This window comes from Gorilla gorilla, chromosome 7 (assembly GCF_029281585.2).
Source record: "Gorilla gorilla gorilla isolate KB3781 chromosome 7, NHGRI_mGorGor1-v2.1_pri, whole genome shotgun sequence".
In the NCBI taxonomy this organism is placed as follows: Eukaryota; Metazoa; Chordata; class Mammalia; order Primates; family Hominidae; genus Gorilla; species Gorilla gorilla.
This window is the reverse complement of record NC_073231.2, coordinates 138,386,220-138,402,155: the sequence shown is the minus strand read 5'-3', so window position 1 is coordinate 138,402,155 and position 15,936 is coordinate 138,386,220. Positions and strand designations below refer to the sequence as shown.

Sequence of the window (15,936 nt, the reverse complement as noted above, 5' to 3'; positions counted from 1 at the left end):
AATGTAGGATGTTTTATTACCTCAAATAACAATTATTCTGGAAGAAGGTGTTTTTGTAGGTGGTTCGGCAGCTTAGCAGTTAAGACCCCAGGTTAGCATCTTTGTATTCTGTTGGCCTTTCCTTGAGTGTCACAGATGAACTCTAGAGTTTCAAATAGCAAATCCTCATACTGGCACCCCCCATAAGAAGGAAGACTTGGTAGGCAAAGTGGTAGCCTCCAGGATGGTGGTTTCAGTGGGGCATCATGGCTGGAAGGGCACAGTAGGAGCTCCTAGAATGCTGATAATGTTCTGCTTCTTAATCCACGGTGCATTCAATTAATGAAAGTTTCACTCTTATGATTTGGGAATTTTGCTATACATGTATTGCATTCAATAAAAAGGCTTAAAAAGTTATTAAAATCACCACATAATAAATGAAATATCTGTGCTTGCCCCAATACTGAGCCTGACCCTCAGCTTCAGCCTCTAATGGACCCCTGCCCCTCTCCCTTCTTCCACATCTGCATCAGTGAGGTGGGGAAGGGATGCGGGGGCTCAGTGATGGGTGTGAGCACCAGATAAGACTGTGAACATACAGGTTGAGTATCCCTTATCCAAAATGCTTAGGACCAGACTTGTTTTTTATTTTGGATTTTTTTTCAGATTGTGAAATATTTGCATGATACCAGTTCAACATTCCTAACTGGAAAATCTGAAGTGCTCCAATGAGCATTTCCTTTGAGCATTATGTCAGTGCTCAAAAAGGTTTAGATTTGGGGGCATTTTGGATTTTGGAACTTCAGATTAGGGATACCCAACTTATATTGAAAGATGATTAAAAACAACAACACATCCCTTTCAGTTCACCAAAACAACTGGGTCAATTTGGTCAGTCAAATCGTCTCACTTGGGCACATATCATATAGCTTCTTTAAGTGCAATAATGATTATATAACATCTCTTTTTGCTAATAACAATAATATTATTTTATCTACTTAGTAAGGTTATTGAGGATAGGAAGACAGCTTTTCATTTTCAGTCTCCAGGACACACACAAACCTGGGTGCATAGTAGGTACTCAGTAAACACTTATTGAATGAACAGATACATGAATTGTGAGCAGCCAATGAAAGAGAAGGTAAATTATCTTTTTTGTGACAAATAGCAATTAAAGAAAAATTGGAAATTTAGACAACAGGGCAGTAACAAGGAGTAGTGTCAGTGTTCTGTTTTCTAACTACATTTACATGGCACTAAATATAGTAAATAGGTTGTTAAACATCATTCCCTTACTTGAAAAAGAAATCAGTCTCTAACTTTCCTAAAAATAAACACACTCCCTACTGCTTGAGTATCTCAAAGTGAAAAGAAAAATGTAGTGGGCGAGGTACCCCAGTTCCCAAGAGTCATGGCACCAGCACTTGCCACAAAGCCAAAGACTTTCAGCGTCTTACCTTAAACAGTTCTCCAGGCGGCCTCCCCAACAGATTACCTTATCCAGCCATCCAAGCTTCCCTCACTTACCCAGCCCTACCCTCAGTGGACTGGGCCAGACACTCCCGCTCCTTCCCCCATCCCCACCTTGGGTACCTCACTCTCTGAAGATAACAGGTTAAGAGTAAGCAGAACAAATCTTTTCTTACCTTTTGTCAGTGTTATCTCTCTGGAATATTCTTCCTCCTCAAAATCTTGGAAAATACCACCCCCACCCCGTGCCCAGTGCCAGGTGCCAAGTTCCCTTACTCTATGATTCCTACCGTAATTCTTTCCGGGCCTTGGTGATGGTTGTCTCCTTGTGCTTCAACCTGGCTTGTTTATCCTACTTGCAGACCCCTTGCCACACTGGTGCAAAATAGCCCAGTATATGTGTGTCCTCCTCATTTGATTATGGGCATACACCATGTCTTACTCATCTTTAAATTCCTAGCACTGATTACAGCACTGGGCACCTAAAAGATGTGCGCTGAAAAGCATACTGAATTTCATAATGAACTCTTATCCATATCCTAGTACATATTGACTGATGCCACCCTTTTCCTACATGGCACTGACACTTACGGAATGCCTGCTGTGTTTCTGGCGCTTCTCTACGTCCTTTACATGGATGAACTCATTTGATCTTGACAACGGCCTTATGTTCATTGTCATCCCTATTTTAAAGATGAGGTCTTTGAGGGACAAAGTGGCTGAGTAACTCACAAGGGCCAACAGCTTAGCAGGTATGAGCCAGGATCTTGCAAGCTACCGTAGACGCTCTACTGCCTCTTGACTTGCAGTAATGAACTTTGTTTCTTGATTACCAGGAAATAAATGAGATGAAAGAGGGCCTAGCAGGTTGTGGGTTTACTGTGTCATAACACAATTGGTTTCAATATTCATGCTGACCTGGAGAACTGTTTGTTTTGATGGATATAAACTTATGTGCCAAATGTCAAGAATAGAAAACCCCTCTTTATGCTGTGTGTTTGGTACCTAATTTTCTATGAGGAACAGTATGGGTGATGTTAATACCAGAGATTTGGATTCAGTTCCCAGCTAGTTCTGCCTATGTTTATCTGTGGGAACTTGGCTGACTATTCCTCTTGTCCTCCCACTGGGTCTGAGGATTTGATGACACAAGTAAAGGCCTTAGCATGGGGCTCAACAAAAGGCAGTGTGTCGAGGGTCCCCAAGATGACCCCAGGTTCAGAGATTAATTAGAGGAACTCACAGGACTCAGCATATAATCACACTCATGGCTCAGATTTATTGCAGCAAAAGAATAGGAGGCAAAATCAGCAAAAGGCTAAGTCCAGAAAAAGCCAGGTGCAAGTTTCTAAGAGTCCTTTCCCTGTGAAGTCACACAAGACATGCTTAATTCCTCCCGCAATGGGTTGCAACAACACATGTGAAATGTTGTCCATCAGGGAAGCTCATTAGAGATTCAATGCTCAGGGTTTTGTTGGGTGCTGGTAGGCACCCTCTGCCTAGTGGGTGCCAATGTTATGCAGTTCCAGAAGGAAAGCATAAACCAAATTGACTGCACACATTGCAAGGCACAGTGAGCTACCCTGATTGTTTAGGGAAAGTTTCATGTGGCTGTAGGGAACAGCTTACCAGCCAATGCCCAACCTTGCAGGCCTACCTTCTAAAGATAGCCATCTCTGGCCTGCCATGTTTACTGTTTTCTGCACAGTCAGCCACCAACCTTATGATGACTGACTATGCAGAAAAGAATAAGCAGCATCATAGCTGATGCCACAAAACTCTATTCTTTTAAAGGCAGGTGGTTCAGTGAATACTGTGGCACCGAGGCATCTGAGAGGAAGGTGTGTTCAGGACATGACCATTCATTTCTCTGGAGCATTAATTCTCCCTTTACTGCTCACCCACATTCCTTCACATCTTTCAGGGCATCTTCGGATTCCCACCTCTTTCACCCCTTCAGAGGCTACACAAGCCTCTTTTCCATTTCTTCTCCTTCCTGTGGCATATGGAGTTTATGGTATGCTGTTTGGGCTTCTGAATATACTATTTTATATTCTTTGTATATTTTGTATTTTTTATTCAGCAGGTCCTTGTGTGTTAGTCAAAATAGTGTGAAGGATCAAAAACTAAAATGACTTCAAGGAGTAGGCAGATTACAGAAATGGAGATGGTTGCAAGGAAAATAGAGAGTTGACACTTTCAGAAGAACACCCTGACAAAGGGTGTTCATGGAATGAGCTTAGTCTGAGGACATCAGTTTAGAGCTCCTAAATTTGACTGACTGTGATTTTCTTTAGGTCAGAGATAATTTCTTATATAATTTCATTATTTCCCCAATAGAAAAATAATATTTTTCGTCTATTCAACAATATTTATTCAATACAGCCATATGCCTAGGATAAAAGTTGAAAAAGACAAAACCTTTGCTTCAAAGATACCAGTATTGTATGAAAACAGACAAAGAATGAAACAAGTATATGAGAGTGTCATAAATTCTGTGTTCAAGCACTACACTGTGCTATTAGATATTACCAGGAACATTGTCTATTTGCACAGACCGTGGTTCCCCTGGTGCCTATACAGCACCTGGAATATCATAGATATTTAACACGTATCTGTTCAATGAACATTTGAATGAATGGTGCAGTGATTCCAAAACAATTTGACTGATTATCAGTATCATTTGAGGGAACGTTATAAAAATACAGGTTACTGGGCCCAACACCAGACTTATTGAATCAAAATTGCGGGGAATGCAGCCCAGAGACCTGATTATCTACATCTATATCTATATCTATATCTATATCTATATCTATATCTGACCATGATATTGGCAACATTGGCCAACCGAGGTGCCGCCTTCTGTTTCATGCTTGCTATTGCTGAGAAAACTGAGTGAGTGCAGAAGGCGCAGGTTCTTGTGGGAGGAGAGGTTGGTGGGGCTACACTTTGCTATGCACCTGAACTTGCCGTGTAGATGCCCCTGCCAAACCCCTACAAGTTAGATTGTCTGAAGCAGGAGGGTCCAGAAGCCTGATGAGCTGCATTCAGGAATAAGAGCTGCCTGGAAGGATTCAGTTATTGATCTTGGCTGTAGGGCTTTGCGTGCTGTATCATTTCAGTTATCAAATACAAATTCTTAAGGAGGTAGAGTTTCACAGGGGACGTCTCCTCCAACTGCCTGTGCATTAGTAGAAGCCCAGTGACTTTTTTTTTTTTTTTAGAACTTTTCTTCTCCACAGGTCAGAATCTTGATTCTACAAGGCTCTAAGCTTCTTGATGCTAGGGACATTCTCTCCTTTTATTTCTGTGCTCCAGACATATTACTTGCCAATGTTTGCTGAATAAATGGATGGGTGAGTTGAATCTATTTGAAATTTTAAATGATGTAGTATCAGTTTCTGTTTGTCTTTTTTTGTTGTTGTAGAAGCAAGCACATGGAGAAACTAGAAGTAGACCCTAGCAAGCACTCATTCCCTGATGTGACTAACATAGTTCAAGAGAAAAAACACACACCCAGAAGACGACCTGAACCCAAAATTATACCAAGTGAGGAAGACCCAACCTTTGAAGACAACCCTGAAGTGCCTCCGCTGATTTGAAACATCTGGCTGCGTTGCCATTGGCTGAGACCCACCAGGTCCAGTATCGGTTGGTGTAGAGACCATATGCATATTATTCCTGGGATAAACACAGAGTTATTTGTCAATATCGCTGCTCCAGTGTTTTAACTCTTACTTTGCATAGTAATATCCTTAAGATAGCTTAAAATTAAAATGTATGTCTTAAATGCTATAACTCATCATTTACCTATAATAAAGGGTTGGTATTGAAAATGTTTAGTAAGATCATAGAACTATTGCATAAAACACTGATTATAAATACTGTCTACTTATGCAAAGTATTAATTCATAGATAAAAGCACTGAGTATTAAATTGGTACTTCAGCAAAGTGGTCAAGCTTAGAAGTTAAAACTGTAATTTCAGACCCAATTGGAATACTTTAATATGATTTTAAACAGCATTTCCATTTTCCTTCCCATGATGTGTCTGCTTTCTCTGGTGGCATGGTATAATGGCAAGAATATGAGTTTTGAAACCAGACACTCTATATTTGGATTCCAGCTCAATCACTTTGTAAAGACCTTCAGCAAGTCCTTTAATTCTCTGAGCCTTAGTGGCTTCATGTATAATCTGGGAATAATAACACTTGCCTCACAGGTTTGTCTCAAGATAAACTGCAGAAAGCACTTAGTACAGTGTCAGCCATACATTTAGAGCCTCTTCTCTCTCTCCTTCTTCCCTTTCTCCTCTCTCTTCTCCTCCCTTTCTCCTGTCTCTCCTCCTCCCTGCTGCTTCTTCCCCTCCCTCCCCAATTACTTTTCTCCCCTTATTCTTTTTCTTCACCTTTTTACTCCCCATCCCACTCCTTCTCCTCTATTTCCTTCTTTACTTTTTAAATATCCTACCTCTTCTTTATCTAGAACATTATGAATTCAATATTTCACATACATTGTAGGACAAATTACTGTTACTCTGATCATGATATAGCAACATTTAAGTCAGTTTCCCCAAATATTCATTCAACAAATACTTATTGAGCAACTATTGAGTGCTAGCCCCCTCTCTGTTCATCAGGGATTTAGTAGTAACAAAGCAGACAAATACATACACACAGACTATGTCAGGTGGTGTTCAGAGCTGTGAAGGAGAGTCAGAGTGAGGGAATCAAGGGTGATGGGTGCTTTTTCAGACAGGGCCTTTCTCTATTAAACAGGCTTCCAATGGAAGACTCTGCTAATGTTTAGCAGATAACCAAAATGCATCAGTTAGAAAAAAATATGAGAATGAGGGACTGGTTATAGGAATGCAATTGGGCACAAATGTGGGAAGAGCTGGGTAGTGAAGCTCTAGAAGGGAGAGGTAGAGAATTGGAAGAAGAAGCATTGGTGCAGGTAGACAATTCAGAACTTGCACAGAATCTGAGAAGCTGAAGTAGGACTGTGATTGGGAGCTTGTGGAGAGGTCTATGGAAATTATCATGCTGCTGAAATTGTTGCCTCTATTTATCTGCTACCCTTCTGGTCCGTGGCCAAGATCCTGGTGGGTGGGCTTGGAGCCAGCCTTCATCAGCAGGCCTGCGGTAAGAAAGATGGGATGAACACACAGTGGTGGAGATCAAGGATCAGCTGCAGCAGGCTGGGTCCCTCTGCATCTGTCCATCATGGCGACTGATGGCAATGACTGAGTATAACACCTTTCTTCATGGTCAACTCTACCCAGGAACCACATAGGGAAGGAAATTCTGGAAAACAGTTCCCAGCCTTAGCCAACTTGACATATCATAATCCAACAGGACTCAACCTCTACCAACTTGGAAATCATGTACATTTGTCAGGACTGTATTTAATTTCCACATAAAGAGAAAGCAAAATTATACTTTTGACCAAGCTAATACAATTATCCATTAAACAAACAAAACTGTGCTATCTGTTATGGACTGAATAATTGTGTACTCACAAAATCCATATGTGGAAGCCCTAACCCCCAGTGTGATGGTATTTGGAGGTGGGCCTTTGGGATATAATTAGGATTAAATAATATCATGAGGGTTGGTTCCTCATGATGGTATTTGTGTTTTTAAGAGGAAGAGACACTGGAGACCGCTCTCTCTCAGCCATCTGGCCATCTGAGGACATAGCACTAAGTCAGGAGGAGATCTTGGACTTCTGGCCTCCAGAACTGGGAGAAATACATTTCTGTTGTTGTTTTTTGTTTTTTTGTTTTTTTGTTTTTTTGTTTTTTTTTTTTTGAGACGGAGTCTCGCTCTGTCGCCCAGGCTGGAGTGGAGTGGCGCTATCTCGGCTCACTGCAAGCTCTGCCTCCTGGGTTCACGCCATTCTCCTGCTTCAGCCTCCCGAGTAGCTGGGACTACAGGCGCCCGCCACCACGCCCGGCTAATTTTTTTTAGTATTTTTAGTAGAGACGGGGTTTCACCGTGTTAGCCAGGATGGTCTTGATCTCCTGACCTCGTGATCCACCCGCCTCGGCCTCCCAAAGTGCTGGGATTACAGGCGTGAGCCACCGTGCCCGGCCATTTCTGTTGTTTTAAGCACCCAGTCTATGGTACTTTTTTGTGGCAGCCCAAGCAGACGAGGACATTATCCCTCTCCCAAAAAAGATACACAGAGTCCTGCATGTGACCTTTTTCATCCATGACTGATGGTTATTTCTCTTCTAGAGGACTCACACTCTCATTTTTATATCCTATGAATTAAATATGGAGATATAAAGTTAACCACTGTTAACACATCTTATATTAGAATGGAAAAAAAAAGAAACAAAGTGAAGGGATTTACGTATATAGATAAATTCATATGTGGATGTACATATGTGGTCCACTCTAACTGTGGACCATGGTGTTGTTTTGGGTCCCCAGGAATTTCCATTGGTTCAGAGCCAATGTCCAGTAATCCCTGAAATGTCTGGGTGTTTCTTTCCTCTCAGTGCACAGTCACCCTCGTAAATGTGGGCCCCTTTGCAGAAAGCTAAAAGGAAGATTTATAGAATAAAATTTTGGCAGTATAGCAGGGTTCTTCCCCAAGGAGATCCAGCTGTCAGGTAGTAAACCAGGAAGATATCTGAGGGAAGAGTGTTCCAAAAACTAGACAGATCTTTATATATGGATATGTGTGTTTACATACATATATATTCATATCGAAGCAAGGAAGAAATACCATCACTACTATAGATCTTGTTTTTGAAGCTGATCATGTGGCTGCAGCTGGTAACTGATATTTATAGCCTTCTCCTTCCACTACTTATTTCATGTTACCTTTCCTTCAGCAAGCACCTCCACGGGGTAGTTCCTGACGTCATGGGGCAACCCAACCTTCATTCCTGCACATTCTGTGCCATTGACAGTCCTATCTATATTGGGTGGTTTAGTTTTCCATTTACTGTTACCACAAAACTGGAGGTACTAAAAAGATGCCCCAAGAATTATCTGCATTTCAGTTAAGTCCCTCCCTCTTCTCTCCTACTGCCCGTGAGCAGTAGCTATTCATTTTCTTGTCATGGTGAGATCTCCCAGCCAGTACACTAACTTCCTTCTTTGCCTGTTAGTTCACTGGCACAAAGACCCCAACATGGCTAGATTTGTCTCCTCTTGCAATTAGAAGGCAGCATTGTTGTGTTTTCTGATGAAAGCACTCTTTCCTTTGGAACCAATCTCTCTAAACCAGCAGAGCCCCAAGTTCCAGAAGCAGGAAGTAAAATGTTGTCGAGTTCATTAGTAGGGGCAGTAGTGAATGGGCCATACTCACTCCCATCCCTTGGTCCCAGATCTATGCATCTTGGCTATGAAAGAAACAGCACCATATATTGGATGGGGATTCAGATTCTATATTATATCCAAAGGAACATTACCTCATCCACAAAAAGCATTATATCACATGCTGGCACTTTAATTAAACCTTCAAAAGGCCACTTCATTGTTCTGTCAGGCCAGCTGCTCCAGGTAAGTTCATTGAATTCTATAGCATCATTCTATTGGCATGCTTCATTTGCTGGAAATTGAGTTGCTTGGTTAGAAGTGACACTCCATGAAATACTATGACAGTAAATACGGCATTTGTTAGGTAAGTCCACAGATAGTGGTTTTGGCAGAAGCATTATAGGGAAGGAAGAAAGATTTATGTTCAGAATAAGTGCATTTTCCAGTGAAAATAAGGGTCTTTCTCTTCCATAATAGAATTGTTATTGTGTAATCAACTTGCCACCAGGTAGCTGGCTGGTCCTATAGGGCCTTTAAGTGGCTGCATATGGGACTAAGTGTTGGCTTCTACGTTTGTCGTATTTGTCACTGTGAAAGTCTGAAAACATCTGCAAATTACCGGACACTCCTTCCATCAAGAGGTGGAGTCTCTGCCCTCTTGCCTTGAATCTGGGCTAAACTTGGTGACTTGCTTCTAACCTATAGAAATGATGCCATAAGGCTTTCACGGCCATACCACTAGATGGCTGTCATAGCCATACCAATTCTGCTTGGTTCTCTTGGGACACTTGCTCTGGGCGAATCCAGCCACCATGTAAGAAGTTCAACCTCTCTGGGACTGCCATGCTGGAAATGCCAGACAGGGGCGTTCCAATCACAGCCTCAGCAGTGTTCCTGGCTACCGCATCAACTTCCAGACAGACAGGTCTGCCATCTTTGACATCCAGTCCAGTCAAGCCTTTAGATTACTGCAGTTCTAGCCAACATCTGGCTGCAATGGCAGGAGAGACCCCAAGTGAAAACTGTCCTGCCGAGCTTTCCCAAAATGGAACCCACAAAATTGTGGGAGAAATACAATGGTTTTAATTTACTAAATTTTGGGGGTAATTTTTCTTTTGGTAGCAATAGCAATCAGAACATATTTGGCATCTGGAGATGGGGCTTTACCAAAACAAAAACCTAACACATATGGTTATTGCTGGGGGCCAGGGAGCAGTCAAGCTGGAAGGACCCTGAGGAGGCTGATGCATTTGGATGCTCCAGGAAACAGACACCAAGAAGAAGTTAGAACTGCAAGAGATTTACTGGGGGGTAATGCCTAAGGAAGAAGGAGGAAAGGGGGAGCAGAAGTGCAAATGGAAAGCCTTAAGACTTTCAAGCTTAGATGTGACTTTGACACCTGTAAAATGAGGCAGAAGGAAGAGGAAGGAGGATTGGCTAGAAGGATTCTCTAACTGCAGCTCTGAGAAAATGTCAGCCAATGGGTAACTCCAGCACAAAGATTGTCACAGAAGGTGGGCATGCTGGGCAGAAATGGCCAAGCCTGGATGCCCATGCCATGTTGAGTTATTGACTGGAAGCTGCCTTGAAGAGTGTGGGGGCCTCCGCCCGAATGCTGCAGTGGACCTGGGAGGCACTTACCGCTGAGGTTTTCGGCTCTTTGCATTCCTTGTGGTAGGTTCTGTCTGGAAGAGATCTGAGCAGTGCATCTCTGTGGCTACACAAGACTATTAAGGAAACTTGATAGGCCCCAGGAGGCTGTCAGTGAGGATGTATAGGAAACTAAGGAACCTGCTCTTCCCTGATGGAGGAAAGGAGGTCCTCGTTATGTAATAGAAAAAAGTTTAGTAACTGTTGCCTATGGTAACATGACAAAAAATTTTAATGTACCTGCTGACTTGATGCATTTAATGAAAGAGATTTCCAAATAGAATGCTGAAAGCGTCCACTAGGGTCTTGCAGCTACAAATCACAGGGTACAAATAGTGATAAGCTAAAGAGGACATGTAAAGGAGCTAACCTGGCTAGGTTCAAAACTAAAACTTTCTCATCCCAGTCTCTTTCAGCAGAGTGAAACGCCTCACTGTAACTGTGGGCCACTGTGTTGTTTGGTGTCCCCATGGGTAGTGTTTCCTGAAGTTGGGGGTACACAGGCTGGTACGTGACTCATGCCTGAGAAGCTTCTAAATGACAGTGGGCCGGGGTCTGATCCTGCAGGTGGAATCAGTCCAGACGGCCAGAGAAGGGCCGTGCTGGGGCAACAGGAGAATGCGGCCCTCTCCTAAAGCTGGCTGAGGTTCCCAGAGCAAAGGATGGCCTGGGTTCATCTAGGGCACTGTTCATTTGCACTACTGGAGGGGTGAGGAGCCTGGGAGAAGAGGCTGGAGTGTGCTGCAGGACGCCAGGGACTGAGGATGGAATCTCAAAGGAGTGGAAAGAACAAAGGATGTAGGAGAGAGGGGCAAACAGAGAACCTCTGAAGAGGCCAGGAAAGAGTCTCAAGAGGGAGAAAAACTGCCTCCAATTCTCCCCCAACCCCGCAGAGCAGGAAGCCTTACCAAGCCCTTAAGAACAGTCAAGGTCCTGTTTTTCCTAGCCTTTGACTTGAATGAATAAGGGAGGGGGTGGTCACCAGGACCCAGAGAGACAATTGAGTCCAGTAGGCAACTGACAGGAACTGAGATCCCCTTCCAGGGGCAGCCCACCCAGTACCACCCACAGGGAGAGAGCTGGGGGAATGGACATCTTGACCTGGTTCCCTTCTTCCCTCCCATCTCTTGCTAAAGCTTCCCAGTGACCAAAACCCACTGGAAGCCAGAGGCAAGGGAGCCTGTTGATGGGGTCCTTCGAGGTCATCTTCCTGGGCACACAGCATGGTGAAGGGCAGGGGAAGGAGCCAGCATTCTCCCTTTTATCTTCCTTCATCCCCCACTCCACCTCTCCCACACTGGAGGAGGCGGCTAGAGATCCAGAGTCCAGTAGACCATGATGTAAGCAGGATGAGAGAAGGGAGAGGAAGAACCACATTACCGCCACCTTTTCTGTTGCATTTCTAACTTCAGCATCCTGAGAAGGGGACAGAAGAGGGAGAGGAGACAGAGGATGCAATGTCAGGGTTTCGACCATTATAGGGACAATCTCATCTCTGAATAGAGACGAAGAATATGAGTCCAATGGCTGAAGGGCCAAGAAGAGATGCCACGGGATCTGCCTGAATCTTCATCCAGGGGCAGGAAAGGGCCACCCCCACTGAAGAAAGATGAAGGCATAGTGGAAGACAAGTCTGTTGTGTTTGGATCACACTGACAAGGTTAACATTCATCCTTAAAAGTTCATGGATAATAAGCAGTGATTCCAGAAACTGGCGCTCCGGCTGCTCCTTCCAAAGTCCCTCATGCCACCCTCTCATGCTCTGCCACTGATCCTTTTTTACTTCCAGGGGCCTGGTTTGCTTATGGCTCCCATGTGAGCACCGCCAACAGCAGGAGAGGCCTTCAGTTCTCCTCCCAGTCCTCACGATGAAGAAACTCATCAGGCATGATGCCCAACACCCTACATGCCGTGCATTTTCCTTCTGATTTCCTTCTCAGGCTTTTCTTGAGCAGCATGAACCGGCCCTGTGGTATCAATGCCCATCCTGGTCACCATCCCCCCCGCAGCTGTTTGTGTCTGCATTCTCCTCCTGGCTGCCGTGATGAGCCTGGCAGCTGCATGCCCCTGCATGTGAGTGGCCTGCAAATGTCCAGGGGAGACCACTGACAGTGACCACTGAGGAAATGTGAGTCTGGCTCAAGCCCCCCGGGCCATGTCCTCCTTCCTTGCTCATGGGAAGACTGCCACCCATGTGACAGCTGATTTGCAGCATGTGGTGTGTGTCTGTCACCCTTTGCAGCCTGTCACAGCTTTCCTGATGCATTTGGATGGAAAGTGCTACCCCATCTGCAATTGACGCATGTCAGGCCAATGTATCTACTACTCTGTGGCAGACCCAAGCTAAATTAGCGGTTCTCTTCTACGTCTGCTCCCTGATTATTGCTGTTTGCATTTGGTCTGGTGTTTCCCTTGTATTTGAGATCAGCCGCAGCTTGTCCAGCTGCTAGGGCTCTCCACTCAGCACACATTTACCAAGCACCTAGGAGGCATGAGGAACCATATCAGGTGCCAGGGAAGATTTGCTTCAAAGGTCCCATGATTCCAGTTCTAATGTTCCTTCCACTGAGGACTCTGCTCCCTCCAGTCATCACATGAAGGCTGGTCACTGAGGGTCGCCTCTCCCCTCCACCCTCTACTCCATGTGCACCCGCTCCCAGGGCCCAGTCTCATGGCTTCTACCACCAGCTCTGGATGGATGCCTCTGAAATCTCTATTTTAGGCCTTGAGTTTGTGCCTAAACTTCCTCTCTCTTCTCCTGGATGTCTTATACGTGATTCCATATAAAGTTCAGTGTCTTCCTCCTCATTTTTTCTGCCGCTTCATCTTATTCTGCCTCTTCTGGCTTTTGTTTTATGGATTCACTTTCCAATCACCCAGGTTAGAAAACCCTGTCACTTCTTCCTATATTCAACATTCAATTGGAAACTAACTCCTGTACACTTTACCTCAAGGAAAGCAGCTCCAATCCTCTCCAAACCCTGTCTGCATCTAATCCCCATCATCTGCTGTGCCAACGTGGCCCCAACCTCAGCCCTCCTTGATATAAATGCCCCCTTTGAGTGTTACCCAAGGGCAAGGCTGAACACATCAGATCTGGGCCCCAACCTGCTATGTGCCACACCTCTCCCACGGCACTCACCCTGCCCACAGCACCAAGGTTGTCACCATCCCTGACAGCCAGAGTGACATATCCCCTGACCCCCTGCTGGTGGTGTGCCTGGACTGAGGCTGGTGGTGTGTTGGATCTGAGGGGCCCAGGGGAGCTCCTCTCAGGCTTGGGCAGGAGTGGGGAATGCTGCCAGGGCCCAGGGACACAGTGAAGGTCCTGCTGGTGGAGGGGAAGGCAAGACAAAGTGCACAAGACATCTCTTCCTTGACAAGAACGTCCATTGTTGGAATCATTATAAAGCAGTGGAGTTTTTGTCAGAGAGAAATGAAGTCTGATATAATGAGCTATCATCTTGCTTCAGCTGCACTGGGTAAGTGAGCCAGTCCTCATGCTATCAAGGTGAGAAATCATGGCCACCATGAGCCAGGAGCTTCCTGCAGCAGGACCCGGGGTTACAGAGAATCGTATTATTTACTCTGCTCACCTCCACCAACAAAGGAAAAACAGTGCTGTCTGGTTACTATTGCTACCTAACAAACCATTCTGTATTTAGTGACATAAATCAACAAGTTTATTATGCTCAGGGTCTCTGTAGGTCAGAAATGCCAACAGGCACAATGAGGACACCTTGATTTTTCTCTTATGCCTCAGATTGGAAGACCCACAAATCAGGGGTGACTTGGAATCTGGAGGCTGGAATCATCTGAGATGTCTTTACTTGTGCATTTGGCAGCTGATGCTTTTGACCATCCTTCAAGTGGCCTGACAGCCAGAACGGCCACACATGTCCATGACAGCTAGTCCAGGCTTCCTCAGGGCAGGGCAGAGTGGTTGGGTTCCAAGAGTGAGCACCCCAAGAGAACAATGAAGGGATGCATGGCTTTTTTTTTTTTTTTTTTCGACAGAGTCTCACTCTGTCACCAGGCTGGAGTGCAGTAGCACGATCTTGACTCCCTGCAACATCCCTCTCCCCAGTTCAAGCAATTCTCCTGCCTCAGCCTCCCGAGTAGCTGGAACTACAGGCACGCACCACCAAGCCTGGCTAATTTTTGTATTTTTAGTGGAGACAGGGTTTCATCATGTTGGCCAGGATGGTCTTGATCTCTTGACCTCATGATCCACCCACCTCGGCCTCCTAAAGTGCTGGGATTACAGGCATGAGCCATCACGTCCGGCCAGATGCATGGCATTTTAAAAACCTAGCCTTGGAAGTTGCATAGCTCATTTCTGCCATACCCTAACGATCAGGGAAATTACAAAGGCCTGCCCAGGTTCAAAGGGAGAAGAGTCTCCACCTCTTGCTGGGGAGAGTACAAGGTTCTCAAAGAGCATGTGGAACAAGAGATATTGTTGGGAGATCTTTGGAAAATACAGTCCACCACAACGCCCTTCCTCCTCCATGAAGCTCTTAGGTGACATTGCAATGTTCCCTGTGTCAAGAAGAGGAGGTGGTTCCTCACCTGCTGTTGTATAAATAAAAGATGTGGGTGATGGGGTGTGGGGGAAGATACAGGTTTCATTTTACCCCTAGGCCATTTTTAGAACCTACCCCACTGCCTGCCTCTCCTTCCTTTGGAGGGTTCTAGAGATAAAAATATTTACAAATCAATGCAAGGCCAAAGAAAGATCCTCAGAGGCAGTTTAGAAGAGTGGTTCAGAATTATGAATTAGATCCTCTTTGGTGTTCCTTAGGTTATGCAGATAAAAATAGAAAAGAAAAATTTTAATTTCCTCTGGCTGTATTTCTCTGAAAGCCACACTGAACTGTAATATTGTACTTACCTATTCATTAATTATTTTTCTGGTAGTATCTTTGAATTCTATCTAATATAACTCAAATTTCCCAAGGTGTCAGTATGTGAGTTTATCTGGGATCATTGCCATGGCCTTCATTCAAATTTCTCTGGCTCTAGCCCCATCTGCTGATGAAGGACCTCCAGCTTGTGTGCCCATGTATTCCTGGGGAACCTCTCACAGTGTCAGTGTTTCTCTACTCAATTGGACAGCACCTTCTGGGGACATCCTCCCCTCCAGCCTCCAGTCTCTGCTGCTGTTCTTTGGACCACTATGCATGCCCCTGAGCTCTGACCATGCCAACATGTCCAGCAATTGCAGGCAATCCTTTACTATTAATAGAAGAGTTCCCAGTGCAGTTCTTTGAGGGCTCTCAGACTTTAGAGAAGAGACTACTTTTGCATGAATTGAAAATGTTTTCCCTGGTCTTTGTTCTGTGTGCAAGTGGGGGGTGTTGGGGTAGAAGTGAGAATACTGTCTCCCTCTCCTGTGTCTTCAGCTGTGGATGGTCAGTGGCCATCACCTAGCCAGTGGTGCATAATGAGAGTCCTGACAGTGTGGATCCCTTGTCATTGTTCTCACCTGTCGTCAAAGTAAAAACAGATACTGGATCTCCAAGAAAGCTTTGGGTATTCTTTCCAAAAAGCTCCGATAA

The 15,936-nt window shown here is 44.7% G+C and overlaps 1 protein-coding gene across 5 annotated transcripts in view; it reads left to right on the top strand.

Moving 5' to 3' along the window:
• DNAAF11 (dynein axonemal assembly factor 11) overlaps positions 1-6,938 on the top strand; it is a 104,500-nt gene extending 97,562 nt beyond the window's left edge. For all 5 annotated transcript variants that reach the window (XM_055348254.2, XM_055348255.2, XM_055348256.2 and 2 more), the window contains one exon: positions 4,877-6,938. In XM_055348254.2, coding sequence (XP_055204229.1) covers positions 4,877-5,051 — 175 coding nt within the window. In that variant the 3' untranslated portion in view covers positions 5,052-6,938. The remainder of the gene's footprint in view (positions 1-4,876) is intronic.
• Positions 6,939-15,936: the final 8,998 nt, after the last annotated feature.